This window comes from Myotis davidii, unplaced genomic scaffold (genome assembly GCF_000327345.1).
Source record: "Myotis davidii unplaced genomic scaffold, ASM32734v1 scaffold11, whole genome shotgun sequence".
Lineage (NCBI taxonomy): Eukaryota > Metazoa > Chordata > Mammalia > Chiroptera > Vespertilionidae > Myotis > Myotis davidii.
This window is the reverse complement of record NW_006285791.1, coordinates 2,824,396-2,844,803: the sequence shown is the minus strand read 5'-3', so window position 1 is coordinate 2,844,803 and position 20,408 is coordinate 2,824,396. Positions and strand designations below refer to the sequence as shown.

The following is a 20,408-nucleotide window of genomic DNA, read 5'->3' as shown; positions in this document are numbered from 1 at the left end:
GTCCATCTGGAAGAGGAGAAGAAACCTGGGCTGCTTGCTTTTTCATTCACGCGTGTATATATAGAGATATATATATCTTATTTTCCTCCATAAAAGACAATGACTTACGCTTTTATATGTACACATACATATAATACATCACACACATATGCACACATATATAGACACATACCTATACACACACACATATATATGCATTCATTTGTTCTTGTTATAATAAAAAATAGAACACATCAAATATTTGTTCTCTCTCTTTGTTAGAGGGGGAAATTAAACTAATTTGGCCTTTTTATTATTAGGTTAGTAATACAAAAATCTGTGGTGTGTATCCACCTTTGTTAGACTAAACACTACCCTAAACTTTTAATACTATTACATCATCAATTTAATCTAATCCTTAAAGGAGACGCCACAAGACATGAGGAGAAGCTTAGTAAAGCCACTCAGAAAGTTCAGGGGCTGACAAAAGCAAGTCAAAGGAAACAAAGGGAAAGTAATGACCTTTGCACTCTAAAGGAGGGTGTGTCCCCGTGCAGCGTTGAGTCCTGTTTGATTGTTTTATTGGGTGAAACACTGAGAGATCAATGACACTTCAAAGCCATGTTTAAGACCCAAGAACCTGTGTGTGAAAAATACAGTCTAAAGGGTCAAATGTCTTGTGACTGGCGACTGTGTGCAGGGTCAGTCCTGCCCTGCAGGCAGCTTGGAGAAGGCCACTGTACAGGTGAGTTAGGAAGAGGAAGTGGAGGGAAGGCCGGGCTCCCCCTAGGATGTCTGGGTTTTTGAGGAGGGTAGGGAGCCCTCTCAGCTATGACTGTCCCCTCCCAATGGAAATGCCGAATAGATCTTGTATAGGGACCCATGGTGGTCCCAAAGGCCAATCAGGTTTGGTCTGTTATTGACTGTGTATTCAAACTGACCCTTAGAGATTGGTCATTCATTTGACATTTGCTGAGCACCTGCTAATGTACCAGGGCCTGGGCCAGGGGTTAGAAAACGAGATGAATAAGGCATTATCTCTGCCTTTACAAAGCCCATGCACTCAAGAGGGATGTAGATAAGTAAGTATATAATTCTATTTCACTTTGGAAAGTGCACCTGAGGTGGGAATGAAAATAAAATTTTGCGGGTACAAAGAAAAAGTACCAAATGCCAGTCCAGCTAACTCGGGTATAAATTGTATCTTGAAGGTCTTTCCTTCCTGGTTTCTAGTGTTTAGAAGGTGGTGTTATAATATTTGGAAAAAAAAAAAAAGGTGATTAATGCTAGGTACTCAAGGTGCTGGGAGAAACTTGCAAACTAGAATGAATGAATGGGAGCTGCCAGGTAAACACATTCCCTTCAGGTATTGTGCTACCTGGGATTCAGTCTGTGTTCTTAACATAGTCATATATCACTAAATGAGACCAAATCACATCATCATCATATAGACTTCTGGGTGGCCTAGGTCCTTGAATGAAATAGGTCAATTTTTAAGTCTCAGTTCTCTGAATTCCTTTCTAGAAGAGGCACTTTACCTATTCACATTAATTCTTTTTCACATGGGATATGGCCTCATTATTCACCCAGGAGTTTTAATGAGACTTTCCTGCAAAACAGGTTTCTCACAGCCAACACTGCCTCAAAGCACCTCATACATTAAAAATATCATAACCATTGATTTCACTATGAACAGATGAGAAACAGAGCAGAGGAGGGTATTGACTTTGACCAAGAACCTCATATGACCCAGGTTTCAGGATGATTCAAAGGCCTCTGAGGTTCGGATTTAGTTTGCTTCTTTGCCTTTCTTGCTAATCATCCCTAATATTTGTAGGCATTTTCCAGTGGGTGATTTGGCTTTACCCACTGGGCTGTGAGCTTTATAAGCCCCCACTTAGCTCAGACTCTGAGAACATTCTGGAGAAGAGAGAGAGTCTCTGGGCTATGGTTCTTTTTCTACCAGGGAAGGCACGCCACCCCTGTGCCTTCATTCCCCTCACTGGGGTGAACTCCTATGGTCCCTTCTGTGGCTGTAATTGTCAAATCTAGAGTTGGGGCCCTTTGACACGCTGCCCACATACCTTGTTGACTCGGAAAGGACATTCTTTTGTTTCCGATTCAGGAAATTTCTTCATCCACTTTCCAATGAAGTAGGCGGCATTAACCACGAGGATTTTGGTCTGATCATTTACGTTGTTGTTGGATAAAATGTTCTCAAAGTGGCCTGCAAACAATTGTAGAAACCACAAATTGCACAGGGTTATTCTTCCCAACTACACCTACTATGCACATGCCTGTCCACTCACTGGGTATTTACCACCTTCCAGAGCCACACCAGGGAGGGCGTGAGAGCCAGACCACCTCATTTCAGAAGGACTCCTTTCTCTCCTTGCATTTCCCCACACCTGGTCTTACCAAAGACACTAAGGAGGAGAATGAAGGAGGGAAGGAGGAAAAAGAACGGAAGAGGAGGAAGAAGAAAGGCACAAGCTACCAAACGCCCATCCTGAGCCAGGCCACATGCTAGACATGCATATACATGCTATTGTGGATTCCTCCCCTTTTTACAAACAAGGAAGCAGGGACTTGGTGAAAAGTCATGTGCCCAAGATGACACAGGAGCAAAGGTGGAGACCTGCGCTCTGGAATGGAAATGCATGAATGTGCTCGGCATTTTCACGTGTATCAGCTCATGTCTCTCACAGTGATCCCGCAAGGCAAGGATCATTATCCCCGTCTTAGAGTTGAGGAAACCAAAGCTCAGAGAGGCCAAGTAGCTTTCTAGGTTTCTCAGCTGGAAAACAGGTCAGAACCAGGACAGCACTCTGCCCTGCACCCACAGCTCCCTGCCTCTCCCCACATGGCAGCCAGTTGGCACCCAGGTCAGCAGGCTCTATCGCAACAGTAGTCACTATAGTCACAACAGCAGAACAGTTCAGTGGCGATAACCCCCTAATGAAATTAAGTCCTCCTATTTGAATAGCACTGGTGTTTTTTGCAAGGGATTTTCATTTACCTAATCTCTGGGCCCACGGCACAGGCGTGTGACCTGCATGTGAAGGTCCCTTCACTGGTTAATGCTCTGCTGTCACCATCTTAAAATTAATGCATTTTTAAATAAAGGACCCTGCAGTTTCACTTTGCTCTGGGACCTGCACATTATGTCACCAAAGCTATGAGACTTGTCGAATATGTAATAGCGTTATTGAGGAAACTCAAAGGCCAGAGAAGTGGGGGAGCTGGGAAGTGGCTTCAACTGAAACCTTGAACTCCAGATTCCAAATGCAGAGGCCTTTTCACTGAACTAACTTCCCCAGTAAAAACCTTAAATTTATGAAGATTTTTAAAACAAAGGCCCAAAGAGGGAAAATACTATTATTTAAAAATTCTAAAGGCAAAACTGTTACACAACTATTTAAATAGGAGCTGCTTTTTACTTATGACTATGTTTAACCCGATGTTATACCAGTTTTCTCTCTACATATGAAAGTATAGGGACTTCATTTTAATAACAAATATATATGCATGCATACATGTGTGTGTGTGCATCCAGATCTATGGCTACCATCCTGGCTATCACACATTATTGATTACCACATATCATCTAAGTTCATCCCCACAAAAAAACATGTAAAAATTAAATTATATAACATATACCCCATTTTACAGTTCAGTAAACTGAGGCTCTGTATCCAAACACTTCAGTTAATAAGTGGCAGTGCCTAGATTTGAACCTGAGTACTTGAAGATTCCAAGGCCAATGTTTTTCCATGTCCTGAAGCTATGGCATGGACTCTATCATTCCTGAGCCCTCACAGCCACAGAGTGGCTCTGGCCATTCATACAGGAAGTGTGTGTCCCTGCCCCAGAAGCCTATCGCTCATCAGACTGCAGCTGTGCCTGAAAAACCCATCACTGTCGTTCACATCCTCACAATGAAGTGCTGTGTCCCAACAGGTCCCTCCGTGTGTAAATATAAATGTGTGCCTGGAACAGGGATGTGGACACTGACCTGCACTCAAATCATCTTACTTATAGTTCTTTTCCAACAAGGAAGATTCACAGAATGATAATGGAGAGAGGGTTCAGGGAATGGAGAGACTGAGGGAAGTGCTGAGCCAGAGGCAGGGCCAGGCAGATGCTGCAGGTAAGAGCCAGGGGCTAGCAGAGGGCCGACCAGGTCGGGGAGTTATGGGACTGAGGACACATTTCCATCCACTGTGGTTAATTTTGTTTTACTTTTGCTCTATGTATATTTGATTGCTTAAGACTCTCAATCCCTTTTTCCTTACAAAACCTGTAGAATGTTTGAGCTAAAAGTGTCCTCAGGGATCATCAAGTTATAGTCCAAGCCCTTCAGGTTTACAATGTAAAACTGGACTCATGACTTGTCTAAAGCCAGACTTGTTAGAGGCACAGCTGAGGCTCCAGGAGGGTGCAGGGTCTACTTGCCTAAATAAAACCAAAGCACCAGGAATTCCTGCCAAGTGATAAGGTGATGGAGGAAAAGTCCAGAAATGTACGTTGTTGAAATGGCTCAATGGGCAAGAATTTAGCGTCTGTACTAAAAACACCTCAGGAGTCCCCTAGGTGCTCAAGTTTTTTGCTTAGCAGAAAGATTCATGAGAATAAGTACATAAGCAGAGTAGATAAAAATACTTGCCATCTGTGAGATCCTTAATTGAGTTGTTGATCTGGCCTTTCGTTTCTTCCAATTTATCTTTGAAGTCAACAGTTTCCAACTCCTTCGCATAGGGTCTCTTCGTACAGCTGATGAACTCCTAAAAAGCATCCAGTTCATAAAATCACAAAGTGCTTGCAGTCTGTGGTCAAACCATCACATCTTTATATGGCTCTAACAAAAGGACTTTTATGTGTCTACTAGAGGCCTAATGCACAAAATTCCTGCACGGGAGCAGGGGATCCCTCAGCCTGGCCTGCACCCTCTTCAATCCGGGACCCCTCAGGGCTGCTGGCTCCTAACCGCTCACCTGCCTGCCAGCCTGATCCCCCTAACTGCTCTCCCCTGATGGTCTGATCCCCCTAACTACTCTTCCTTGCCTGCCTGATCACCTCTAACTGCCTCTGCCTCAGCCCTGCCACCATGGCTTTGTCCGGAAGATGTTCAGTCTAATTAGCATATCACCCTTTTATTAGTATAGATGCCACCTTGTCCTAAAAATGCAGGTTGTTAGCAGGTGTTCCTATCATGGAAGGGGAACCCATAGTAGCATCCTGGGTTCTGACCAGGGCTTATGCACTCGTGCTTTATCTCAGCATATGAAATTCCTAGAAGAAGACTCTTGGATGTACCTTGAACATTTCTATTGATTTTGCCAAATCATCCTCCAAAAATGTTGAACCACTTTTAATTCCCACCAGCAACCATGCGTGTGCCCTCTGTCCTACTTTAATGCCAATATCATTGATTTCCCCCTAGAACAGCCGTGGGCAAACTACGGCCCGCGGGACAGATCCTGCCAAACTCACTTTTCAGCCCAAGACTTGATTTCCCGAGATAGAATTATGGAGGAGGAAAAATAGTTTCCCTCTCCCCTTCCGAGTTCTTAAGCAGAGGCCCTTGTAATGAAAGACAGATTACCAAGAGAAAAACAAAAGTTCATTAACATATGTACCTAGTGTATATGTGGGAGATCCCAGGGAAAAATGAGTAACTCCCAAGGTCGCTTAGAATCCAGATTTAAATACCTTCTCCATAGGGAGAGGGGACAGGAGATGTAGGCCTCTTAGAGGAGAGTAAATGGTTTTTAGGAAAGATGAATGGGGGTGGGGGAGATAGTTTGTAACAAAGTTTGGGTGTGATGTCAACTTCTAGTCTCCTGTCCTATGACAGGAGTCAGTCTTTGTTGGCTGATGACACTTTTCCCATCTAGGGGACCTTTTGGGGGGTCCGATTTTAGGCAGATCAGGAGACTTCAGTGAAAGCCTCTCCTTGCATTTGTTGTTTTTCAAGCATCTGCAGCTCAAGTTCATCAATATAACAACACGGCATATGTTGGGGGTCCTGTTCTCTGACCTTCAGAATAAACCCAACAAAAGCTTGTTTCCTCTCTTAGATGATTTGCCACCGTAGCATTATTCCCTGGAGACAGTATTCTGGCCAGACCTTCCTGGGAGTGGTCATAACATACCCTGTGCTTATAGAAAGGTGTGGGCCATATCACTAAATAAATCAGGGTCAGTTTTCTCATCTTGTGGAAAGGAAGATAAGTTATGATAGTTTATCTCCCTTTCCACAGGTTTCCTGTGAGTTTGTGTCTCCGCTGCAGCCCCAGTGGCCCCAGCGCCTCTGCAACCATGGGGCTTAGGGCTGCTGGGTGCTGGGTCCCCCCGTGGGCTTGTGTCTCTGCTCCTCCAGGCCCAGTGGCCCCAATGCTGCAGCAGCTGCGGGACTTGGAGCTGCTGGGTGCCCAGCCCATTGAAAGCTAGTGTCTCTGCTCCTCTGTCCCCACGGCAGCAGCAACCAAGCAGACCCCAGAGGCCCTCCGCCAGCGGGTTGGGGCAAAATGCCTGTATCCTGGCCCAGCCGCCACCATCTTTGTCAAGAAGTGACAGCAATTTGCATATTCCCTCCTATTGACTGTGGGCACTGCCATCTTTGTTGAAGAGTGATGGCTAATTTGCATATTAGTCTTTTATTAGGTAGGATTACTATGAATACGCTTTCAAAACCTGTATTATTCCTTAAATTGAAACCTCATAGAAGAATCAATGACTTTTCTTTGTATTGAATGTTTCATTCCTTCAATTCTAAGACCATATCAATTATTAAGAGCATTCATCAATTTAGTATCAGCTTTGGTTGGAAAAGAAACACCATGTTGAATGTATGTAATGGCTATAATATGATTTCAGAAACATTAAAATGTACATACATTTATGTGTCTTAGAATAGAAGAAATGTACAGAAAAGAGAACTTTATGAGCAGAAAACTCTTACTCTCACTGAAATAAATATTCTATAGGCTCTTGCTACTCAAAGTGTGGTCCAAGTAAAAGTTTTAACATCACTTGGAACGGTGTTGGCAGTGCAGAATCTCAGGCCTACTGAATCAGAGCATGCATTTTATCAAGATGCGCATTAGGTCTGAAACAGTGCTATAGAGACTATAGCAGTGATTCTAGTTCTATTGCTTGTTGAAATGCAAAACCCTAAATCCCATCCCTATTGAGTTTGATTCAAGTGATCTGAGACCAGGAGCTTGCACTTTTAACACCCGGGTAGTTCTGCTTCAGGTGGCCCTCCTGATACCACACCTGTTTTGTACTATTATGAGTGAATTTTCAGGTGCTATACGACCAACAGGAGCCATGGAGAGCAGTCTTAAAATAAAATTCCTTGCAATTCCTGGTTTGGTTGAAATAATTCAAAATGTTGAATAGAAGTTCAACCAAACTGAACATAGATGGTTAAATGTCCTAACATGGGCTCCTTCAATTTCTTCAGAGCAGCTATAGCCTTAGCCAAATTGATTGTGTTCATTGCAACCCAACCAAGAACATCGGAGCCTCAGCAAGACTGAGAGAACGGGGACCACCCAAGAACGTCGGAGCCTCAGCAAGATTAATGACCTCCACAGTCCTCACTGCCAGCCACAAAATGTATTAAACATCTCCCTAAGGACCCTCTAGGGAGCTTTTAAATTATTTCTCTACTTAGGTCCTAACTCACATCTCAGTATTTTATTTCAGTTCTCTGGGTGATTGTTGAAAGAAAAATGGCTGTATATGTGTGACTTTCAACAACAAGAATAAATATCTAGTGACCAATGTCCTCAAACAGCTACTGCAGAAAGTAAATGGTGAAATATTTAACTGGTAGTCTACCTTTTAAATTTTTGAAAGCTTAAAATTCTGTCCATCCAAGCACAAATTAAATCAACTCTATATTACTAACATAGAGAATGAACTTCTTTGTAGTCTAGGATGTTAGCTATATGTTTCAAATACAGATTTTTAAAATATTATGTTATACTCCGGGATCAAAGTTAGGGGAACCACAGTAACCTTCAAGAAATGGCTAGAATTAAATACACAGAACTACCTATTTAGACACCTTCATGACCAGCCTAGGAAAACGAACCAAAACAATGTGTGACTGATGAAAACTGTTGACTCATAGTTAATTATTTTTGACTTTGAGAAAATCAGAAGAACATTTGTGTGCACAAACAATGAGGCCTTGTACCTTGCTGTTTAAGAAAGGTGTGAGCCCTGAGCTGCCTCGCATCCATGGAGATACATTTTAGTGACTCTATTCTCCATTTCTCCAAATGAGGAAGCTAAGAGGAAGGGGAGGATATATGAGTGTGTGAGAGGGACCAGAGAAGCCGTGAGCTTCTCTGTATTTTGAGCTAGAAGATGTGACTACAATTAAGTCCCGCTATATCCAACCTCTCCACTAGGACTGAGTTATTTCAATTAGCCTCTAGCCATAAATGAGCATCCTAGAGGTGAGTTTTACTGGAAAACAAAAAACAAAACTGTGAGTCTGACCTTGTGACAGTGCCAATCCTGGGGAAAAGTTAAATCTTGTTAATGGCATTGAACCACTTACTGTAGATGGATTCAGAGATTTGTCCACATAGAGCCGTTTGATTAGTTTCAGTGAATAGAAGGAACTAAGTTTGTTTACATCTGACGTTACTGTTTGAAATCCAAAGGGCACATCTTTGACGTTTTCAAAATGAAGGACCTGTGAAGAGAAAAAAAGATCCAGGACCCATGAAGCATGTGTCTTGCTGCTGCAGGGGGTGTGGTAACCGCCCTCCCCCGTGGGGGTGGTGTCTCCCCGCTCCATTGTCCCATGAAGCAAGGCTTCTCACCTTGGCCCTGCTGACATCCGGGCAGGGTATGCTCTGCTGCCCGGTGAGGGGCTTCAGGGACTGTCCTAGGTATCTGGGTATTGTAGGATGTTAGCAGCATCTCTGTCCTACTAGGTACCATTTGTGACAATGAAAATATCTCTAGACACTGCCAAATATCCCCGGAGGCGGGGTAGGGCCAAATTGTCCCCATGGAGAAACTCTGCCATAAAGATATTCTTCTCTGGGTTTAACTATTGGGAAATTTATCCTTTCTTCAAAATGATGCCTCTAATGCTCACACAGAGGCTCCCCAAACTTGGAAAAGAGTGAAACTGGGTTACAATTTCCATGTAATTCAGACACAAAAAGAGACAGATTATAGCAAAAGATACTATCATTAGGCGGGTATCAGATTCCAGGGTAGAGGAGTCTCTAGCCAGGATCTATCTAGTCCCTTTAGTTCCTCTGACAAGTGCCAAATGGGCTGATGTGTCATTTACCATCAATGGTGGGCTTCCCTGGGTGGGCAAGAGTCAGACAACCTGGCCTTTGAGTCCCAGCCTATATCTACTCGAAATCTAATCTAGCCCAGCTCTGACCAGCTTCACTCTCCCCTCTGTAAACTGAACTAGAAATACCTACTTTTCTGAGTTGTTATGAGGATTACAGATATTATACATAAAACACCTAAAGTATATTGATTAAAAATATTCTTTCTAAGCCATTTACAAATAGGATGTCATCTTCTGGAGGGCTTAAATCCTTTTCATTTGTTCCTAACTTTTCTTCTGTCCCAATCAATAGCCCAGCATCTCCTCTGCCTCTCGGTGCCTCAAAACATGATGTCAGCACAAGGCGATTCTCTCCTCACTCCTAACTCATAACTGTGCCTGGGGGCCACACCTCAGGTAACATCACTAAATGGGCACATGACACCAATGAGTAACACAGCCCCACTATTGCAAGGTCACATTGGCTAGTCCAAGGCCGTGCATAACTCTCATGCCTGCTGACAGGTAAAAGGACCAGAAAATTTTAAAATCAGGTAATTACTGCTGGAGGAACGACTGCATGTACATCACCCTTATTATTATTGCTGAGGAACAGACCTTCTCCCAGGAAGTTGTCTCTTCTGTCCCCTCTCTAGTGGGAGATGAGAAATTGGAGATAGGGTAGAGATTTGGGGGGAGGGGGAGGGGGAGGATGAGAGAGCAGGACAGGTGAAAAGACAGCTCCCACAGTTGAAGGTTCTTTTTCAAGTGCACGCAATTTCAAGTGTAAATTCTTCAATTATCAGGACCCAAAAGAAGACTTCATGGGTCATACTTTCTGGGGATTTGTAGATACAAGATGTTCCCTTTTTAAATGCTATGAGTTCATGGAAATAAAGAGTTTGTTGAACCTAGGATAATCAACATAAGAATATTTATGGAATGGAATGAGAGGGGTGTTCACTTACCATCTAACATTAAATGGGGGTGGGGTGAGAGGAATGGGTGAAGGGGGTAAAAAGGTACAAACTTCCAGTTATAAAATAGGGCATGGGGATGGTGTTAATATACAGCATGGTGTCAATAGTTAATAATACTGTGTTGCATATTTGAAAGTTAAGAGAGTAGATCTTAAAATTTCTCATCACAAAAATAAATTCTATAACTATATATGATGTTAATTAGACTTACTGTGATTACCATTTTGCAATATATACAAATATCAATCATTATTGATATCTGAAACTAATGTAAGGTTGAATGTCCATTATACTTCAGTAGAAACTAATAAAGATTATGATGTAAATAAATGTTGTGCACAACACAGGGATATAGATTTCTGGTTGGGGTTTTTGCAGTGGAACATTTTATAAACCCACCTTGGTTGATTCCTACAGTATAGCACATGGAAAGATGTTGGGTGACTTGCCAAAGGCCACTCATTAGTGGAAAACTTGTGATTACCTAGAACATCCCCAGGTTTTCCATCACACATGGTGCCAGGGTTTCAGGGCAAATAAGTAAGCTTTCGTTCACATTTGAGAGTAGATTGAGAGAGTGTTAGTAGTGGCACAACTCTCAATCCTGAGCATCTCTGACCACCGAGCCCCATTCATCCTTCCTTAGGCACTGCCCATGGGTTCTAATAACTCTAGTCCAGCGGTTCTCAACCTGTGAGTCACGACCCCTTTGGTGGTCAAACGACCCTTTCACAGGGGTCGCCTAAGACCATCCTGCTTATCAGATATTTACATTATGATTCATAACAGTAACAACATTACAGTTATGAAGTAGCAACGAAAATCATTTTATGACTGGGTCACAACATGAGGAACTGTATTTAAAGGGCCAGCAAGTTGAGAACCACTGCTCTAGTCTTGCTCTAAGTAGAAACTAGGTGTGGGGCTTACCTGTCCAATTTCATTGGCTGTGTCACCTTTGGCTCCTACTTGAACAAGTGACAAGGAGGTGGAGAGACAGATGGGAGAGAAGAGGACATTGCCTGCTGGCTCCTGTTCACAGAGTTTTTTGAACAGGTCAACTGCAAAAGCAGAGTTTGCCAGTTGCAGGGCATCCATCGTGGGCCTGAAACAAAGGATAAGTGTCTTTAAAGTCTTCTCACCTGAATTCTGCCACCCCAATAAGTATTCCATCTAAACAACCCTCCCAGTGTGGCTTAGTTGGTTGGACATTGTCCCATGCACCAAATGGTTGCTGGTTCAACTCCAGGTCAGGGCACATGCCGGGGCTACGGGCTCAATCCCTGGTGGGGAGGTGTGCAGGAGGCAGCCAATCAATGTTTCATTATCACATCTATGTTTTTCTCTCTCTCTCCCCCTCCCTTTTTCTCTCTCTAAAAATCAATAAAAAAAAAAAAGTCCATCTAAACAAAGTAATGGTCTTGGATAGAAGAGAAGAAGGAACTTTGCATTGAATGCAATTTAAAAAGCCAGTGGGGAAGAAATTTCTGGGCAAATACCCTAAGATCTGAATGGCCCAGGTTTTAAGGTCCTCGGTGTGAGCAGCTCTGCCCGAAATCTTCAAATTCAAGCATACTCAGCCACAATGACCACTGTCAGGAGCCCAGTGATCACACCTCTTCCTCAGCAAGTGGTCAGAGCAGTTGACGGCACTGAACAGAATCAGTTGGTTTTATTTATCCATATTGTTTCAAATAGGATTGAGGTTAAAGCATACAAAACTGGCATTTTTGTGCATCAAAAACAGTCACGTCACAGCAGGTTTGTGTGATTCAGTTTAATAGTCGGTGTTATGGGTTGAACTTGTGTTTCCCCCAAAAGATACGTTGGAGTCCTATCCCTGGGTGCCAGTGAATGTGAACTTATTTGAAAATAGGGTCTTTGTAGATTCAATTAAGTTGAGGTCCTAATCCAATATGACTGGCGTCCTTATCAGAAAGAACAGGAGGAAAGACAGAGACAGACAGGCACAGAGAGAAGATGATGCGAAGACACCGATGTGACAACAGGCAGAGATTGGAGTGATGTTTCTACAAGCCAAGGAACACCAAGGATGTCTGGCAGCCCGGAAGCCAAGAGAGAGAGGCGAGGAATAGTCTCCTCTAGGGCTTGCAGAGGGAACGTGGCCCTGCCGAGATCTTGATTTCAGACTTCTGGCCTCCAGGACTGTGAGAGAACACATTTCTGTGTTAAGTCACCCAGGTTGTGACCCTGTCCATGCTCACTGGTCACCTCCAAAGACTTCTTCCTCCTTTACTTTATGTCCCTGACAAGCACAGCTCACAGAACTCAGACCAGTGTTCTCATTGCAAACCTATCTCAAGGTCATCTAAAGTCAGGGTGGATAGCTCACGGCCTTATTCTTTCTTCTGGGGTGGGGTCAGCGGCCAAGGGACGACTGCACACCCCAGTCACAGAGACCAGCGTGAGGTGTACAGAGGGCAATGAGCAGAAATGGGAGCGTGCAGAGTATTTGGACCAGTGTGTCCATCACGAGGAAATAAAAAGAAAACTCACAAAAGATTTGAGGGAGTCCTTTCTCCAGGAGCAAATTTAACATTGATAATGCTGAGTTTGTCTACAATAAAATCTAACATGAGCTGTTTCTCAACCAAATTGAGAAGCTTGAATGGGCTATTTTTTCACCAAATATAGAAGGCTCTGCCCAGCTCCCTGTAAACTTCTCAAAGCTTCAACAACTGAGGCCTAATCACATAAATAATAACCTGAAACATACCGATTGTGCTTTAACAAACACAAGTAGTTCTTCCCAGAATGCATTCACTATCCTCAAAGAGAGCAATTCCAACAATTTTGCATAATCAATAACAAGCTTTCCTTTTAACGTTTGACTTCCTTTGTGTAGAAAACCTGTGTTTAAGGCCTGGGAGTACTGTGCTAAGGGAGTTTGACTACAAACACCTCAAAGCGTCCACAAAGTAAGGAAATGTTCGTGTTACCGTTTTGTCCAACCGAAGCTTATTCTATTATTCATTATAACATTTTGAGATACACTTAGTCTCAGTAGTTCTGTCTGAATACAAGCTATTTTGTACAGTTGGCTTTTTGTACAGTTCATTACACAACATAGTTAACACTGTGTTGCAATTCAAGATATAGATTCAGGTGGCTATTGGAGAATGTTCATCAGAGCACACCTGACACCTGAGGCTTTCTCATGGGTGCAGACCCTCCTTTCAGAGTTCCTTCCTTTGCATGAGAATCCTCAGAGCATGAGTCCAACAGGCCTGCCTCCCATCCATGTGCTGACTATCTCCTTTGTCAGAAAAATCTCCTTCAGGCTGAGGAAGTTCATGCAGCTCTTAACAGCCGAGGTCCCAGCAACAACAATGTTGTTTGATGCTTGACAAAGGTATCAGAAAATGTCTGGACAAATACTTGCAACAATAAAGAATTAAAGCACTGCAAAGAAAGAAAGAGAGGAAGGAAGGAAGGGGAAGGAAGGAAGGAAGGAAGGAAGGAAGGAAGGAAGGAAGGAAGGAAGAAAGGAAAGGAAAAGTCTGGACATGGGAATTGCTATAGAAGCAAACAATCACCAGCTAACTCCTCAATCAGATGTTGTCAGATAAATATGATCAGTTGTTCAGTGATTTGTCCCAAGTGACCCCAAAACACTGCAGAGCTGATCTAGGCTAAGGTAGTTCAAGGGATGATTGGGCCACAGTGAGTGGCCACCTCCCCATGCTGCACAGCAGTCCAAGCATTTAAGCAGATGTTAGCAATGTGAGCTACACACACAGGAAAAAGCATCAGGTTCAACGTGGACCATTTTAGTAGCAAATACTCTAAAAATTATGGATATAAGAGTAGAGATGAGCAAGATCTGCAGAGTAAGTTTACATTTCTAATGACTTCTGCTCAGAGCGCTAAAATTGCCACAGACTTTTTTTCATTTTATTATCACTTTCTTACAGAGATAACTCCTTTGGTCTTCATGAAGACCTTCAAATAAGTATAACAAAGATAATTTTAGTTACAGTTCCAATGTAGAAAATACTGCATGTTTTTGTCACTTAGAAATTTATAAGAGTGAAATGGAAATTTAAGTAATAATTCAAATGCAACAAATGAACAACACAGAGCTGTAAGAATTTATCACTAAGTTGCCTGGTTTTTGCGATATGTCCTAAAATCATAAACCTTTAGAGTGGGACAAGATTTTGGCATGGATCTAGCCTGGCTCAGTTTCTTCCTTTTACAGATGAGAAGAGTGAGGCAGACAAAGATGAAGGGATTCTCCAGGCCACCCACAAAGGGAGTGAGAGTGGTAAAACCAGCCCCAGCATTCACTTCTCCCAGCACCCAGCCTGGTGCATCCAACCACACCACACCCCCACCCTCGGTAACTGTGTCTTGGCTGATGTTTTTTCTCCCACAAGTCTTTAGAGTTCCAAAACTCCTACATGTCCTGAATTACCCTTTAGAGATACCAAGGTACTTTGCTTCTTTTTTTTAATCAATACAAACTTTTTTTTTTCTCATTTCCTCCCTGGAGAATCTCTTGTTCTCTTCCTGCCATTTATGTTGCCAATGACTAATGTTATATCGCTTTCATTTAAAAAGTATTAACTGAGTACCAAATGCATGTCAGGCACTGAGTTAAGTGTTAAGGAATCAAAGGTGAACCCAGCACGGGTCCTGCCTTTAAGCAGCTGTCAACCTAATGCCATAATGTGTGTAATGAGTCCTGGACATTTTCTTGGGGAGCACAGGTTGTCATGGGAACCCTTATAACAGAGGAAGAGAGCTCACTTATCATGGAAATCTCAGTGAGGTTTCCTCAGAGATGGTGCCATTAAGTAAGTCACACTAAAGGTGAATCCTAAAGACAAGTGGGAGTTAGCTATAAAAAAAATGTGGGCCAAAAAGACTGCAAGCAATCCCAAATGAATGGAGAGGCGTGCACTAGAACGTGAGCAGGATCAGGCATGCTCACTTCTCTAGACTTACAGCCCCTGCACAAAGACTCCCAGAGTTTTAGTGCATCTAAGCCAATGGCCCTCAAACTTGTTGGTAGACCATTTGATTGAGATAAATGCTCTAGGGACAGGTTGACCATACGTCCCACTGCCTGGGACAGTCCTGGATAATGTTTGCTGTTCTGACATGCCCCTTTCATTCTCAATCATGTTCTGTACTGAACAATGTATGTTCAGCCTCCCTACAGACCACCCACCACACTCTTCTCTATACACGTGTGCGTGCATGCACACACACAGCCAGGTGCACAGCTTTCTCATTATTTAAAATTCTTTTCACTGTATCAGGTGATTGTGGTTGTCATTCATGCTAACCTGCCCCATATGACATATGAAGAAAAATGCAGAGAAAAAAACAATCTTAAGTAGTTGGTGTAGCCAGTCCTTAAGCAATGGCCTTGAGGAATCTTGCCTATTAGAGTAACTATCACCAGATGCCTAAAAACACAGCTTCTGCTGTCCGTATTCCAATTTCAAGAGGAGAAAAAAAAAACACAGCCAGGTTAAGAAAATAGGAGACCTTGGAGCTTCTGCGGTGTGAGAGACTGTCAGGATTAACGGAAGTGACGAAAGGAGTAAACATATTCGGGAAGACCTTTGTTAGCAGGAAAGGATAAGGCTGCTATTAGTAATAAGGTCAGGGCCTAATTTCCTATGGCAAGAGCACCTCTGCTTTGCTCTGATATTGTGAGATGTCCTATCTCCTCCTGTTTGTTCAGAAGCCTGATCTTGACGACTGAGCCATCCCACTGCTGCCTAACAGCAAACTAGAACCAGACTGGCCACGCCAGCATGACCAAGATTGCTGAGGTTGCAACCCTCAAAGTCAACCCACAACCCAGAGGGATTGAAGTGGCAGAATTCAAAGTGTTAAGAAGCAAAGATGTAGACCTGAGTCATTTTCTGGGATTTTCTTCAGGCTGGCTTCCATCTCTCTCTCCCCCAATCAAGGAAGTCAGCCAATTCTTTCACCTACTGATAGGGACTGAGTCTTGAGACCCACCTAATTCTATCAAACCTTTAGAGTGATGAAGGGGATGACAGGCTGTTAAGAATACCCATGTTGTCGTGGAAACTTCCACAAGCTGTGAGTTTGAAGGCGTGAATTCTAATGATCTTGCCACTTATAAGCTGTGTGTGACTTAGAACACCACGTCATCACCTCTGTGAGCCACGCTCATCTACAGATTGAAGAACTGAGATGAAATACGTCTAAGACCTCTCAGCTCTGAATCTGAGTCTACAGAACAGCCTGGCACATTAAGTTGATCTTCAGTATGATACTCTTAAAGCCATATAAACAGCAGCTACTGTAAAAAAAGAAATGATGAACCAACCTGTTTGAAAAGTTGCCCAAGAATACATATTTGAAATCTATAACTTGTTTCAAGTATCCTAGACCCCAGAAACAGGGAGGGAGAATACATTCTGCTTAGAAGAAGGCAGTTTCGAGTAAGTGAACACCGACTAGATGCTTAAAAATGCTTAAGAAGAAGAGCAGTTTTGAAGTCTGAATCTTAAAGCACACAAAACCAACCAGGAAGGTGAGTCAGACATTCAAATGCGTTGCCACTTTCTCCAAGTTTTGAGTATCAGGCCCTTTCTGAAATAAGCATTTCAAAATTCATTCTTAATTCCAAGGCCCAAAAGTGTGCTCAGAAATACTTCCTTCTCCATCAATCACTGCTGTGCCCATGCCCCTCCTCCCCCCACCCTCCACCACCACCAAATCCTCCCAGCCATGTTATTTCTTCAGATTCTTACCTTGTATGGCTAAGTGAATTCTCTCCCTATGTGGCTTCCTGGTTCCCAAAGGACTGAGAGCTGGAGATGCTGCCCGTGTGGAGTGTGATGGACAACAGTCCCCAAGCCCACAGCCTAACCTTGAAAATAACCCATTATGTCGGCTTTGTTCACTATCTTGAATCAGCTCCAACACCTCTTTTGTGTTAAGAATAGCCCTGGAAAGGGAACTCACCAGCCCTGCCACCCCCACTTTGCTTACCTGGAGTTGCAGTTATCCTGGAAAAGACAGGGCAAGGGAAAAGGAAAGCCAAGCTCAGAAGGACCTCGCTGTGAAAGCAATTCTGTGGTCAGAGCAGCCAGCTTGCTCACCTGAACCCCAGCCACTCCCGCCGAGGCCACGCCCCACCTGTACTCTCGTCCCTCCCACTTCTGCATGCTCAGCTCTTACTCATGTCTCCTGGCAGCTTCTCCAAGATTGAAGAAACTATTCAGGCTGAAGCTGCTGTTGCCTGCACAGCTTCCAAAGGCCTCCTACATGCTAGGGCAGGAAGAGCCTGCAAAAAATCCTGCCTTGGCCTAATACATACATAAGAGCAACCCTAGTAACCCATGAGGAATTGGAAGGTGAACTATTATATGAAAGAGAAGGCACATGTGATGGTTGTAAATAATTCATACTTCTCAAATATGGCTGTGCCACTAAAAACACCCTAACCTCCATCCTTTCCATGTAAATTACAATAGCTCATTCTGTTAGATACCAAAGAGCTATCGACCTATTAAACAAAAAGGTGGTCACAAGAGAAAGAAGAGGACATATCAAATAAGTTATATTTAGCAAAATCAATAGTACCAAATTGATAAGAGAAATCGCTTGATGGGGTTACCAACAAAATTTGGCAATTTGGTTTACAGAGCTCTGCCCTGAAAGCTCTCTGTGGAGCCTGCTCTTTGTGTCTATGACAGTTGTCCTGACTTCTTGACGATCCATCATGCAGTGGGGTCTCCTCCTCTCTTCCTACCAAATCTACTCAGGAAAGGACCTTGAAATGAGCCAGTTCCTTCTCTGCTGTGCTCACCTAATTCCCTTCTGTTCATTTACTACATTGTTTTAAAATAATCTATATCGTTTATGCTCTCCTCTATCTGAATACAAGCATCTTAAAGGCAAAGACCAAGCCTCATTCTTTTTATAACACCAGCATTTGGTATCGACTTGACATACAGTATGGAGTCAATAAATGCTTGTTGACTAAATGAATAACAGCAACTCATTTTGCTAAACTAAGAATGACTAATAGATTTCCTTCCTCCCAGGCACTAGGTATTTTATTATTAACCAGCATCAAAGTCATAAACTCAATGAGTTAAACTCCAACAGTAGAATTTGGGGTATCGTTGGAGCAAGTGGAGGAAAGAAGATCAGTGATGTGGGCAGGATTCTTCTCAAAAATCTCACTATCCAGCTATAGTGGGGAAAGTGGGTGTGAGGGCCACATCATAAACACTGACTCCACCACTAATGAACACTGACTCCACCACTCACCACTTGATAAACCTTAGGCAAAGTACTGATCCGATCAAGGCTCAACTTGCTCATCTGTAAAATGAAACACGTATATACATGAAAAGACAATCCATGTGAGTGCCCGGCACATAGCATGTTCCCTAAGAATGGTGGTGATTATCACCACTTCCACTATTCCTCAGACAGGCACAGCCTCAGGGAATGTCAAAATGGCCAAAAGGTCGGTGCAGGATATTCACACATCGAAGTCACTAGAATCATTTGTGGAATACCTGCTGCATGCTTGCTACTGTGACCCAACGATTTTAAGAGACTTGCACTTACATCGGAGAGCTTTGTCTAATCTCCTCTTTGATGGCTAGATTCCCTCTGTCACACTCCTGTTCAGTGCTTATCTAACCCGGACAGAAACACTTCCAGCGACAGGAATTCAGCAATACCCAAGGAAGCGCAAACATAATTCTGACTGTTGGAAATAAATGTTTCTTTTAAAATATCCAGTTGGAAATGATATGCCTGTTTGTAGGAAGAAGCATTTGCTCTATAATTCCCAAAATAATATGTTTCTTCTTTTTTTATTTGCCACAAAACTATGTTATTACTGTGTATTAAAAAAGAGTAGCTGTTTTCTTTTGAAGGGAAAACATATAGCTTAAAGAATGAATTAGCCATTCATCCATCATACAAATTTATCAAACAATAATTTCCTGTAGTTCAACAAAAGTAATCATCAGCCCAAATATTTAATAACCTAGGAGACTCTTCTGTCGGGGCTTTTTCTTACCTATAGGTTAAAATACTGCAAACATTATAACTTGATTATTCAGCATTCAGGCTGAGGAATGACTTGACACACCCAGCCACTCCCAGGAACAACTCAAAGGAGCTTTGTTATAGCATGCTTAGAATCATTCATATTCTCCCTCCCCTCCTCTCTCTCTCTCTCTCTTTCTCTCTCTCTCTCTCTCTCTCTCTTTCTCTCTCTCTCTCTCTCTCTCTCCTATCTCAGAAGATAAATTTCAGTCATAAATTGTTGAGCACCCTCCCCAGATACCTACAAATAATAAAGTGTTTTTCACCCCATTAGTAAGTGTGAGTGCCTCCAATGTATACTGGTATGGCTTCTCCCCATACAGCAGAGGAACGACAAGAACCTTGCACAGGTCTAGCAATTCACAGAAATGATACAATAAAGGCTTCCATCCGGCCGCTGAGAGCTATTATCCCTTCTTCACGTGTGGAGAAACTGAGTCAGGAAAGAGAAGACAAGGCATGCCTTAGTGTTTCTGAGACAGAAAAAAAAGTTTTGAAACCTCAGATTTATAATTCTTCACCCTAATTACATCCATTTCAAGAACCTAGCAGCCTAACATGCTCTTGGTCTCATCAGCTTCTAGTGTTTAAAAAGCCGTTCTGTCTAGAAGAAATTTTATAGTAAATGTTCACCTGTTATGGGAAATAATTTACATGTAATTTTCTGCTAAGAAACAAACTTAAGGGGAAAATTAAACACTAAGACAACTAAACAAACACTAAAGAGTCATGCTCACAAGATTAGTTGTATCCCAGTAGGTTAAAAATATATATAAATGTACATGTATATTTAGGGACTTCCCCTTCTTACTGTAATGCACTTAAGGGTTCCTTGATTTTTTGCATTAAAAATTACATATGTGGCCCTAACCGGTTTGGCTCAGTGGATAGAGCATCGGCCTGCAGACTCAAGGGTCCCAGGTTTGATTCCGGTCAAGGGCATGTACCTTGGTTGTAGGCACATCCCCAGTGGGGAGTTTGCAGGAGGCAGCTGATCGATGTTTCTCTCTTATCGATGTTTCTAACTCTCTATCCCTCTC

At 42.7% G+C, this 20,408-nt stretch overlaps 1 protein-coding gene across 1 annotated transcript in view; it reads right to left on the bottom strand.

The window, feature by feature from the left end:
- Positions 1-17,413, bottom strand: part of SERPINB5 (serpin peptidase inhibitor, clade B (ovalbumin), member 5) — a 23,243-nt gene extending 5,830 nt beyond the window's left edge. Inside the window, exons 1-5 of the mRNA XM_006756801.2 lie at positions 17,287-17,413; positions 11,212-11,386; positions 8,561-8,698; positions 4,646-4,763; positions 2,064-2,206 (exon numbers count right to left, since the gene is read on the bottom strand). Coding sequence (XP_006756864.1) covers positions 2,064-2,206; positions 4,646-4,763; positions 8,561-8,698; positions 11,212-11,379 — 567 coding nt within the window. The 5' untranslated portion in view covers positions 11,380-11,386; positions 17,287-17,413. The remainder of the gene's footprint in view (positions 1-2,063; positions 2,207-4,645; positions 4,764-8,560; positions 8,699-11,211; positions 11,387-17,286) is intronic.
- Between the last annotated feature and the right edge of the window lie 2,995 nt (positions 17,414-20,408).